General features: G+C 40.8%; 1 protein-coding gene across 8 annotated transcripts in view; it reads left to right on the plus strand.

The window, feature by feature from the left end:
• Positions 1–13,239, plus strand: part of utrn (utrophin) — a 364,200-nt gene that overhangs the window by 212,021 nt on the left and 138,940 nt on the right. The window contains exon 1 of one of the 8 annotated variants that reach the window (XM_022677563.2): positions 7,228–8,010. The exons of the other annotated variants lie outside the window; for them this stretch is intronic. Within the exon in view, the coding sequence (XP_022533284.2) occupies positions 7,957–8,010 (54 nt within the window). The 5' untranslated portion in view covers positions 7,228–7,956. Of the gene's footprint in view, positions 1–7,227; positions 8,011–13,239 lie in introns of those variants that run through there. 8 annotated transcript variants of the gene reach the window in all.

The following is a 13,239-nucleotide window of genomic DNA, read 5'->3' on the forward strand; positions in this document are numbered from 1 at the left end:
CACCAACACTTGAACATATGTGGCTCTTTTTAGGCAATCTATAGCACAGCCCGGTCAGTTGCGGATCAGGCAGCTGGATTTTGTATTATGAGGACGCAACAAATAAGCTGTGCATGACACGAAAGATGCAAGAGGTGTGTACTAATTCTCCTAATTAGTCATGGGTGTGTTTTGGGTGTAACATTAAATTAACCATTATTTAATCAGTGTGCCAGTTGTTATTCCTTTTAAGAACCAGGTGTGCTCTGACTTTGGCACGCTGGTATCTTAACAGCGCAGCGCTTTTGTGGGTCTCAGCAGAGGATACCTGCGTGTTCAAGCTGTGAAGATGATACACCAGCAGCTTATTCAAGGGAACAGCAATGTTATTTTATTCTTTATTCTGTTTATTGTTGTTGGGTTTGTGCGCTGCTGGTGCACCTATAAGAATGGACTGATGATTGACTGTTGTCAGGGTTTTAATCGGTCAGTGGCGCGCCGGAAATTTACCTGAACACATCTCACTTCCAGACCACCACACCCATTAGTGTAGACTTACTCTTAAGCTATGATGCTATATATAGTGTTTATTCAGCTGAACTTTTATTAACTAGGTAAAATGTAATTATCAGTGGAAACATGCTGTAATGATGCAGCACTGTCCATATAGATCCATGAAGCAGTTCGATTTTCTCTGAGTGATCCATGTAGGTTTTCAGAGATAACACACTGATCCAGGTGTTGTTATTGTCTTTTTACTGAGAGCAGAAGAGTACTGTATTATTAAGATCATTTCTGCAGTCTTTCTGACAGCTGCTGCTTTTATATCCACACACACACACACACACACACACACACACCCTCCAGCTGCTTTTAGTGAGGGGTCACCTTTGGAACACCAGTGTAGCTGATCAGATCACTGCGTGAGTTAAGTGTGTTTGATGCTAGTTGTCGACCCAGCGGATAAATACTGTCCAATTCCCTCTACTATAAACTGGGTTTATATCTCTCTCTATCTCTATCTCTGTCTATCTATCTCTGTTATACTTTCTCCAACTCTGTTCTTCTATCTCTTTTTTTTACAAGTGAATATCTATTGATACCTGTTTCTTTTTGTATCTTTTTATATCTCTATTGCTTCTCTCTCATTCTCACATTCTCTCTCTCTTTCTTTGCATTCTTCTGTTTGATCATCTCTTTTTTGTTTCTTTTGCACACATCTTTTTTCTTTCTTTCTTTTCATCTACATTTTCTCACATTCTCTCCTCATATCTGTATTTGTCTGTAATTTATCTTATGCTCTCTATTTATCCTGGCTGTCTCTCTTTCTAGGAACCTTGCTTCATCTCTATATATATTTCTAGATCTCCTTTCACTCTCTATCTTTATCTTTATCTTTGTTTTTTTTTCTATCTATTTCTATCTCCCACGCTCTTTTTTCTTGTTTCTTTCCGTCTATTCCAGTCTCTTTCTTCCCATCTTGATTTGGCACTATTTTTCATGGTCTCTGTTTCTCTCACACTCACACCCTCTATTTGTTTGTCTCTCTTACTCTTTTACTTTTACTTTTTCACTTTTTTTTTTCCATTTCTCTGTTTCTCATTTTCTGCCTCTCACTCACTTATCACCTCTGTTCTTATTACTCTCACCATTGTTGTCACCATCTTTCTTTTTGTCTTTCACTTCCTCTCTCTCTCTCTCTCTCTCTCTCTCTCTCTTTCTCTCAGATTTTTTGCTCAATGTGGCTCAGATCAGATATTTCCTGACTGTGTGAACGTGCGAAATCTGTTTTTTTTTTTTCGAATCTGATTTGAGTCACTTTCATATGTTTGAATGGTCCAATCGGAATTCATGCGTCTTTTTGCTTTTACGCATGCGCTACATGCATCTCTTGGTGCAGCTGTAGCAGCAAAAACAGCAAAAGCAAACCACCTGTCCTTTTTTCTCCTCCTCGACCTGAGCATGAACTTCACACCAGCTGTTTACTGTTTCTCCACTCCAGCAAAAGATGCTCCACATATGAGCTGATAACACATCTATTTCCCTTTATAAACTACGAGTCGTCTCTCTAATATGAGTTTTTTTTTTTTGGTAAAGAAGTCAACGTTTATAGACGTATCAATGTGCGCATATGAGGTTTTTCAGGGACAGATTCGTTCACGTTACACACAGATACAGATCACTTACATTTGTAAATGTGAACCGTCAAGACAGCCTAATCCAATCTCGAATTTGAGCAATGTGGCTTGTAATGTGAACGTAGCCTTACTCTCTCTTTCTATGTATTTCTCTAATGTTTCTCACTCTCTTACACTCACGCTCTCTCATATCTCGCTCTCATATATGTATTATTCTCTTATCTCTCTCTCTCTCTCTCTCTCTCTCTCTCTCTCTCTCTCTCTCTCTCTCTCTCTCTCTCCCCCGTTGTGTACACTGAGACATCAAAAGGAACCTCAAACTCTCTGAACTACACAGATAAGCACATTTACATACACACACACACACACACACACACACACACACACACACAGACCTATTACATCAGCCCACAGGGCACTGTCGGTGGCACAGGAAGTCACGCTCCAGTGCCAGAACCGCACACAGGAAGTGACCTCGCAGGAGGTGGAGCAGGGAATTAGTGTGGAATGCTGGGTGATGGAGGGATGATAACTGACTGGACGGAATGGAAAAGGAGAAGTGTGTGATACTGCTGGAGCTTTAGATCTGCACTTAAATAACTTGTTCTCGTTTTGTTTTATTTAAACATCTGGTGAAGGTTGGGTATATTGAGAAACAACAGGTGCAAATAACATTCCTTATTATTATTAAGTCCTTTTCATATTCTTGTGTGTGTGTGTGTGAGTGTGTGAGATAGCATCAGGCAGGAGCGGATGAATGTGGCCGGGTTAGAGTGTTTAATCACATGGCCACTAACCTCACCCTCATCTGCCTTTCCATACCTCCATCTCCCTCAACATGATACCATCAGCCTGAGAGAAAGAGAGAATAAATGAGAGAGAGAGAGAGAGAGAGAGAGAGAGAGAGAGATAATGAATAGGAAAAAAAAGGAAATCAGAGAGCAACTCAAAAAGAAACAGAGGGAGAAAGCGCTAATGTATAGAAGAGAGAGAGAGGCAGAGAGAGAATGTATGAAGAGAGAATCAAAAATGGAGAAATGGAGGGAGAGAGAGATAATGTATATAAGAGAGAGAGAGAGATACAGAAGGAGATAGAGAAGCAGAGAGAGAAATGGAGAGAGCTAATATATAGAAGAGAGAGAGAGAGAGAGAGAGAGACGGAGGGTGAGAAAGAAGCAGAGAGAAACGGAGGGAGAAAGAGAAATGTATAGAAGAGAGAGGAGTGGAGAGAGAAACAGAAGCAGAGAGATAAAATATGGAAGAGGGAATAAAGCAGAGAGAGATAGAGAGAGATAATGTATAGAAGCGAGAGAGAAGCAGGAAAGGAGAGAGCTAATGAGTTAGAAAGAAAGAGAGAGAAATAGAGACAGAAATGGAGAGCGAGGGAGAGCTAACTAATGAATGGGAGCGTGACTGAGAGAAAGAGGGCTAACAAATGAGAGGGAGAGAGAGAGAGATAATATTCGAGAGAGTGAAAAAAAGAAAGAGAAAGGACTGAGAGATGGATAAAGAGGTGGAAAGAACAGGGAGATGTGTGTCTGTGTGTGTGAGAGAGAACGTGCACAGAGCTGCATGCTCTCAGTTAGTGTATATATTGTGTATATATTGTAAATATTCATAACTGTGTCATACAGCATCCTGACCTCATTAACGCACTTAAATTAACTGAATGCAATCAAATCCTCACAGCTATGCTCCATAGCTCCTTCTTTCCTAGATATTACAGAAAAACTACTATAACAAAAGATATATTTTATCTTTATTACCCTTAATTTCAGAGGAAGCAATGAGTGAGCAGGTGTCCCAATACTTTTGTCCATATAGGTGTGGGGATTTATATATATATATATATATATATATATAAAACTGTGGTCCTAATAACGGCCAATGTTTTAACAGCATTCACAACACACACCCCATGTTTTACTTATGTTGCTTTACACACACACACACACACACACACACACACACACATATGCATGCACACGCACACAAAATCAGTGCAAGCATCCATCCCTGAAATACAAATGCTAGAGTGAAAATTGAATATTTAAATATTCTAATGAGGTAAAGGCACATCAAAGGCTCCCCTCATGAATATTCAGCGTTGAATGAGCTTTATTTTCTTTTCTGGCAACTATCTAACACCAGCCCTCACCCTCATTCCCCTAACACACACACACACACACACACACACCAAATGTCTAGCTTGCCTCTTCAGAGGAAACAGGGCCACATGGCTTCTGCCAGGCTGACATTATGCACATGGACAAGCGAAGAATGAGCCTATACCTGTGCCAGGCATTTCAAAGGAAGCATAACTAACACACACACACACACACACACACACACAGGGCTCTGGAGCTGTTTGTTTAACTGGTCTCCTGCACATCTGGCTGTGAGCAGTGCTCAGGGTCCTGTGGGTTCAGAGCTACGATGGGTAGAGGAGGGCAAAGAAAAGGAGTGAAAGAGAGAAAAGACTAGGATATAAAGCAGTGAAAGAACCGCTGCTGTTGTGCATTCAGCGTGTTCGGTCAGTGTTAATGAATTAACCCTCAGCCCAATCAGGTTCAGATCCTTTGTTTTTACCGCTGTGTTTGAGCAGAGTACCATCTGCCTTTCTGATAGAATCAGATTGAATCTAGAGAGTAATTAGCATTTAGATACACAGGTCAGAGCAGAATGAATGATTTTCAGCATTAAGGGGCCATTTAGGGACCCTGGTCTGATTAGACTGGATGATACTGAGCATTAAGGTACACATATTTGATCAGATCAGATGACAACCAGCATTAAGCTACTCGGAACATGATGATACTCAGCATTTAGGTACTTGGATCAGAAAATACTGAGCTTTATGGTTCTCAGATCAGACGACATCCAGCTTTAAGATGATCAGATTGATCAGTATTTAGGGTGCATTAGGGTATTTAGAGTGCACAGTACTCAGCTTTAGTACTTGAATCAAATTGGATGGTAGTTAGCATTACGGTACACATGATGGGTAATAATTATCATTAGGGTACTCAGATACAGTTGTATTGAATAATACTCAACAGTAAGGTACTCTGATCTGATTATATTGGACCATTCCCAGTATTAAGGTACTCTAATCTGATTGTATTGGATTATTCTCAGTATTAAGGTACTCTAATCTGATTGTATTGGATTATTCTCAGTATTAAGGTACTCTAATCTGATTGTAGTGGGCCATTATCAGTATTAAGGTACTCTATTCGGATGATTCTTAGTATTAAGGTACTCCAGTCTGATCTAATTGTTTGTTACCTTTTATTAGAGTATCCGGGTCGTTTTAGGAATCATATCACTGTATCGAATCATGTGGACAATGGATTTACACCCAGTCTTTAGAACTGATCTAGTTCTAGTTCATCACTTCAAAGCTTTGGATTAGGATTTGACTGACTGACTGAGTGTGTGAAACAAATTAAAGCTTTTGAAGAGCGGGAGAGACTAAGAGAAAGTGAGGGAGAGAGAGAGAGACGGAGAGAGTGAGTGAGAGAGAGAGCTCTCGTCCTTTATACAGTATCAGTCTCTCTTCATAAAAATGCTGGAATTGAGTAGAACAGTAAGAGGCTATGAGAGAGAGCTCATAAAACTCTCATTTTATACCATGCTCTCATACTCTCACTCGTGTGTGTGTGTGTGTGTGTGTGTGTGTGGTGTCGGCCCTTCAGGAAGTAGGTGTGTGTGTGGTAAGTTTGGAAAGGGAGAGCGGGACACTGGGCAGGAACGAGGGAATGAGGGAAGAGGAGGAGTGAAGTGACAGAGGAGAACACTGATTAAAACAATAAACAGCTGGTAGAGAGGGAGAGAGAGAGAAAGAGAGGGAGAGAGAGAGAGCAGGGGGACTTTAGTTGGGATCTGGTGGTCAGTGGGGGAACGAGGGAACAGGAGCGAGGGATTTCGGAGGATAAAGAAAGTATGGGAGGTTGTAAAACTGCAGGAAACAGAACTTTTTCCATGACTGAATAAAGGAAGAAAGAAGAACGGAGCGAGGGATCTCTATGGAAGTAATGACAGGAAGTGGAATATGTCCTGTTTCAGAGCTTCATCTGCTTCCATAGAAAAAAATCTAAAGAAGACACTTTTTCATCCACAGATCCTCAGACTGCTACACCTGGACTCTGCTCTAGAGTAGAGGATGAAGTGGTGCTGGAACAGCACAGCCCTGGAGCTGTTCATCAGTTTGGATTTGAGTTTTGATTCAGTTTGGATCCTGTTGGACCTCAGAGCTGGACCGCATTAAACACAGGAAGCTGCTGGGGGTGTAAAATAATGCATAGACATAAAAATGGCAGTCTGCTTGCACTGATTTTAAAACTTTAGAAGCTAATATAATTTTATATAATAAAAAAATTCAGTTTGTAAGCTATTTTTACATGTAAAAACTCAGGAACAATATATGACCACTGTGTGATTCATTCGTCCATTCACATCAGTTTGTTTTAAAAGTGATTTATCGCTATACCAAAATTGTCAGTTTAAGGCATTTTAATGTCTTAATTTAATAGAATTAATTAATTAGGTCTAAAAACACTTAAATCTAAAAAAAAAAACATTTTATCCTAAAGATCATATTGAATCATATTTTAAAAAGTACCAAATCTTCTCATTTTTTTTTTAAAGAGTCAAGACAAATACAAAAACAAAAACAAACAAAAAAATACATTTGAGTTGGTAAATTAGCTACTTTTTAATTAGATTATTTTTTTTTCCAATTTTGATTAATAAAGTTTTGCCTCTGAGAAGGAAAGAAGTTTGAATCGCCTCCTAAAGAATCTTTTTAAAGAAGTAATAAATCGTATCCTTTTTTTTTTTTTTTTTTTTTAAATCTAATCAAATTGTCTTAAAAGAATCATAATCAGATTTCATAGCCTTTCTTAAAATAATGCTCTCCAAAGGAATCAAAGTGGAATTGACTCCTTTCTAAAGAATCGAAACAGATCATCCTCCTAGTTTTAATAAAGTTTCTTAAAGTATCAAAACTTAAAAAGTTTCTAATTAACACAGTTAAAGCTGTGTTTTACTTGAAGATTTGAATTGAATAAAAAATAATACATTTGTATCTAGTCATTTCTTAAAGATGAAGATCAAGATCAAAAAGAATCATAATCAAACTGAATCTTTTACACCTCTAAAAGCCCTAGAATCACTTCTCCTGGATTGAAAGCTTCCATCGGAAGGAACTAGTTTTCCCTGCAGTGCTAAGAGAACTACCACTGTCTGTGTGTGTGTGGCTGTGTGTGTGTGTGTGGCTGTGTGTGTGTGTGTGGCTGTGTGTGTGGCTGTATGTGTGTGTACAGAGCGCTGGAGTGAAGCTCAGGTCCTCCCCCCAGCCCTGGCCGTCTGCATGCCCCATACAGAGAGCCTTTCACTGGGGTAATTGAGCACAAACTGCTGCTGCAGGTCACAGAAGAACAGGCCAGGAACAAGCCACTTTCTGTGTGTGTGTGTGTTGTAGGTGTGTGTGTGTGTGTGTGTGTGTGTGTGTGAGAGAGAGAGAAAGAGCATGTGGGTGTAATTGAGGAATGAACAGGGCAGCTTGAACTTTTCAGCGTGGTGGAGAGAGAGGTCTGATATTTGGAGTGAAGACGTGGTTCTGATAAAAACACTGGAGCATGGTGCTACTGCTGCAGCTCAGCTATGCTACAACACACACATGGCTAAGTAACTCTCCTTTTCCTCTTAAACCATGGAGAACACCTCGCTGTAGGAACTCTTAGGGGGGGTTTGGAGACCACCTCCACTGTTTGCTCTCCTTCTCCCCTCATCCCTCGCTTTTATAGAGAGGAGAGAGAGAGAGAGCGAGAGAGACATGATGATCGGCCTGAACTTCAGTCTTCAGGAGCTGCTGCAGAGGTTTGAGGAGGTACTTGGCTTTGCTTTGGCTGAGAGGCGTGACCATGTTTACACACACACACACACACACACATGCATGACCACACACAGACACGCACGCTGAGTGTAACAGTGCATCATATTGCTTTAAAGTTGGCAATTAATCTGCAGCGATTTTCAGAAAAAGTGTCAATACACTAAACTGACTCATTATTAAAGTTAATAATTCATAATGTATTGTATTGTTCCCTGAATATCAAAAATGCAATCAAATATTTTCACAAAATTCAAAATGAGATTTAATTTAAATTGGAAATGAGGTGATGCTCTTGCAATGTGGGAATCATGAATTGGCGCCAGAGCTACACATATGTTCAGATTAACCTGCACAAACCCCTTGGTTTTGAGGTGTGTGTGTGTGTGTGTGTGTGTGTGTGTGTGTGTGTGTGTGTGTTTGAGTTTGAGAGGTCAGAGTCGATGGGAAGTTTTCAGTAAACAAACAGTGAAAGGTCATGTTGAAACGGTGTGTTCATTCAGTGTCTTCTCTCTCTTTCTCTCTCTCCGTCTGTCTGCCTTTCATTCCATCTTTCTGTCAGCGTGTGTGTGTGTTTTTGTAGGTTAGGCTGGTTAAATTGGAGCGGGTTGAATGGCATCACAGGGGACTTATTACAGACCAGAAGCAATTATTTAACTTATTAGAGTTGAGCGCTTTTATTGCTTGATTTAATAGGTCGAACAGCCTGGAGCTTATGTGCAACAGCAACTGGTTGGTTTCATTTATGTCTGTGTCTGTCTGTCTGTGTGCCTGTCTGCGTGTGTGTCTCTGTCTCTGCGTGTGTCTCTGTCTCTGCGTTTGTCTCTGCATGCGTGCGTGCATTTGTGTCTGTCTCTGTTTCTGTCTCTCTCTCTCTCTCTTTCTTTGTTTCACTTTGTCTCTGTTTGTGTCTCTGTGTCTTTATCTGTGTCTGTTTTTCTCTGTCTGTATCTTTGTGTGTCTGTCTGTGTGTGAGTGATCATAATAAGGATCATGATAAAATGAGGATCATAATAAAAAGGATAATTAAAAATGATCATAATAAAATTGAATCTTATGTTTCTTGGTTGTTTAAAGAACTAGAATGAAATAAAACAGTTTTGTATATAATCAGAATCAAGCTGCTTTGGAATCAATTTTTTTCATTTTTTTCTAAAGAGTCAATTCTAGAATTAGAACTCGAATCAAATCAAATAGTTAGAATCATTTTCTAATTATTATTTGATTGAAACTGCAGCTTTTACACCTGTCTATACACGTGTGTGTGTGTGTCTGTGTTTGTGAGCTGTGTGTGTGTTTGAGTGCTAACCTAGGCAATCTCCTCTCATTGATTACCCCAGCCTTATTGGGACAGATTCCATTACTGCCTCCAGCACTCTGACCAGCCAACCTGTACACACACACACACACACACACACACAGAGAGAAAGAGAGATGTGACTGCACTGTTTTGCCTATATTGCACAGCTACACTTGACAGTTCAGTAAAAAAAGGCAGAAATCCACCAGAAAAAGTTTCGCATTAGCAGTACCATAGCAACCACCTAGCCACCACTTAGAAGCACCACACCAACTACCAAGAACACCAAAGCAATCACTTCAAATACGATAGCAGTAACCTAGTAACCACCTGGCACCCATATGTCAGCTATGACGCAACAATATTTAAACCACTTAGAATACCATATGAACCACCTACAAACTTTATAGATTCAATCTGGTAGCACTGCTATAGAAATCACACAGTAATCATCTAGCAACACCATAGAAAGCTCCTAACATCTCCTTAGAAATACCATAGAAGCTACCTACAACCATTATGGAACATAATAAGCAGCCTCATAGAAACGTCATAACACCTAAAATAAAACAGCAGCCACAAATAACTTACCTGGCAACACAACACCAGCAGTTTTATAGAATTTTACAGGGGCCACTGTGTTGGCTTTAGGATGTTCGAGGGGATTCAGCTGAGCCCCTTTTTTACATATAGTTCCTCCCTGATTTCTCCTGAGATCTGAAAGCTGAAGCAGATAGATGTGTTGCTGAACGCATCAAGCACTGTGTGTGTGTGTGTGTGTGTGTGTGTGTGTGTGTGTGTGTGTGTGTGTGTGTGTGTGTGTGTGTCTGTGTGTGTGTCTGTGTGTGTGTCTGTGTGTGTGTCTGTGTGTGTGTCTGTGTGTGTGTCTGTGTGTGTGTCTGTGTGTGTGTGTCTGTGTGTGTGTCTGTGTGTGTGTCTGTGTGTCTGTGTGTCTGTGTGTGTGTGTGTGTGTGAAAAGGTGGTGATTTAGCTGGTTTTCATCCAGTTGAACTAATAAATAAAACATGAACTGAAAGTGTGCAGGAACCTTTACACTGTGTGTGTCTGTGTGGGGTGTGTGTGTGTGTCTGTGTGGGGTGTGTGTGTGTGTGTGTGTAAAACTGTTAAGCCCCCAATCCCTCCAGTGAAAACTCACACTGGTGTCCGCTCAGCTCTCTTTTTTTTTGGTATCATAATTGAATGTACGTAAATGTGTGTGTGTGTGTGTGTGTCTGTGTGTGTGAACATGTGACAGAAAAGAGCACTCTGTGAATGAGCTGGAAAGGACCCAATTATACCTCTCTCTCACACACTGACTCTCTCGCCTCTCTCGCTCTTTCTCTCTCTTACACTGGGTTTCTCTCTCGCTGTTTTCAGCTCTTCACTCTGCACCTCCAGTCAGTCACTCACTCTTTTTTTTGTCCTTTTTTTTTTTTTTTTTTTTTTTTTGACGCTCCTGCTTTTCTATAGTGGAGGTGTGGAAACACTCGGACTGACCGCAGCGCATTGACGTGACGGCCCGTTCACTGCTATTGACTTCAGCTGGTACAATCGATTTGGATCACTCTGGCCACCTGCAGCTGGGGCCGTGTGTGTGTGTGTGTGTGTGTGTGTGTGTGTGTGTGTGTGTGTGTGTGTGTATTTGTGTGTGTGTGCGCGTTTCATTTTCCTTTTGCAAGAGGCTTTTAGACCTGCACACAGTTTTTAAGTGACACATGTCAACAAAGGGGGAGATGGAAAGGAAAAAAGAAAGAGAGAGAGAGAGAGAGAGAGATGCACTGAAAATTGCTTAGCAACACCATAACAACCGCCTGGGATACCATACCTTCCCTCTGTCAACCACCCACCCAGTAACACTGTAGCAACCACTTACAAAACCTATAGTAACCCTCTGGTAACACTATTAATTCCACCTAACACAACACTAAAGGAACACCAACTCAGCCACATTGGGATACCATAGCAACCTGTAGTAACCACGGAGCAACACCAAATCAAGCTCCTAGCAAAACCTTAGCAACCCGCCATAAACCACATAAAAATACTGTACCTACCACTTACCAACACTATAGCATCCCTTTAACAACTACCAAGCAACACTGTAGGAACCACCTGGGTTCAAGTTTCTATCTGGGTAGAGTTTCCATGTTCTGCCTGTATCTTTGTGCCTTTCCTCCCACAGTCCAAAAACATGGAGATCAATTGATTGGATAAAGTCGATGCTCTAAAACTAGATGTGTGGTATGTATGTAAGATTGTGTGTGTTTGTAAATGTATGTATGACTGTGCCATGATATGGATTGGCACTCTGTCCTGTGTAAATGCTGTAGTGGCTGAGAGTGGTTGAGAGTACGCTGTGTGGTGGACGGTTGTTTCCGGTTGAGAGTACGCTGTGTGGTGGACGGTTGTTTCCGGTTGAGAGTACGCTGTGTGGTGGACGGTTGTTTCCGGTTGAGAGTACGCTGTGTACTGTTGGCTGCCGCTGTGTGTGGATGAGTGCTGAGGATTAACGTGATTGTAAAATGCTATATAAGTGTAACTTCATTTATTCAATACTATAGCAACCAAGTAAAAGCAACCACCCAGCAAAACCATGGAAATCCCCAATCAACCACATAATGACAACATAGTTACCCCATACCACCCATTTAATGGCATTATAAGAACCAACTAGCAACAGTATAGCAACCGTGTAGCAACACCAAAGCAACCACCTTGCAAAACCATGGGAATCCCCAATCAACCACATAATGACACTATAGGAACGACTTAATAACATCATAGTGTCTACCTGGGATATGGTAGTATCCATTTAGCAACTGCCTAGCAACACATAGTAACTATTTAGCAAAACCATAGTAACCACTTTTTACAGCAACATCACAGCATCCACCTGGTTTACCATAGTTACACCCTTTTTAACCAGTTAATGGCATTATAAGAACCATTTAGCAACAGTATAGCAACCATCCCAGCAACATTCTTACAGCAACATCACAGCATCCACCTGGCTTGCCATAGTTACCCCCTAGCAACCAATTAATGGCATTATACTAATCATCTAGCAACAGTACAGAAACTATTTAGCTAACACCAAAGCAAACACCCTGCACAACCATGAAAATCCCCAGTCAACCACATAATGACACTATAGGAACCACTTAATGACATCTCAAACTGGGATACAGTAGTATCCCCTTAGCAACCGCCTAGCAACACTACAGCCATATATATATATATATATATATATATATATATATATATATATATATATATATATATATATATATATATATATATATATATATATATGACCGACAAGCCACACTGTAATAACCTCCTATTGACTTTATTGTGAGATGTTTCCCTGAAGTTGCAGTAGAACAGTAATCTGCAGATGTGAAGCACAGTGTTGATGGAAGCTCTTCCTGCTCATTGGCTGATGCTGATGGATGGTACACTGCAGACATGTCTGATATGGATTAGAGCGCAGAACACGGCAGCGTTTCGTTAAGTCCGGATACACACACGCATGTCCAGAGCCCTGTTCCATCGATTACTGTGACTCTGCTTCTTTTGCTCTGATTAGTGGGCTTGTTTTGAGCTGTGTGTGTGTGTGTGTGTGTGTGTGTGTGTGTGTCTGTTTGTGTGTGTGTATGTGTGTGTGTGTGTGTGTGTGTCTGTGTGTGTGTGTCTGTGTGTGTGTGTGTGTGTGTGTGTGTGTGTGTGTGTGTGTGTGTGTGTGTGTGTGTGTGTGTGTGAGTGTTGCGGTTGTTAGTAATTATTGGTCACACTCCTGTTGCCTCTCCCCATGGAATTTGTTTGCTGTTTGATGTCTCATTCTGATCAAGCCGTGATTGGTCCGTAATTAGGCCTGTCGTCCAGTCACTATCTGGAGTGCAAGCTGGAGCACCTCTTATCTGACT

Source organism: Astyanax mexicanus, chromosome 13 (genome assembly GCF_023375975.1).
Source record: "Astyanax mexicanus isolate ESR-SI-001 chromosome 13, AstMex3_surface, whole genome shotgun sequence".
NCBI classification, from domain to species: Eukaryota; Metazoa; Chordata; class Actinopteri; order Characiformes; family Acestrorhamphidae; genus Astyanax; species Astyanax mexicanus.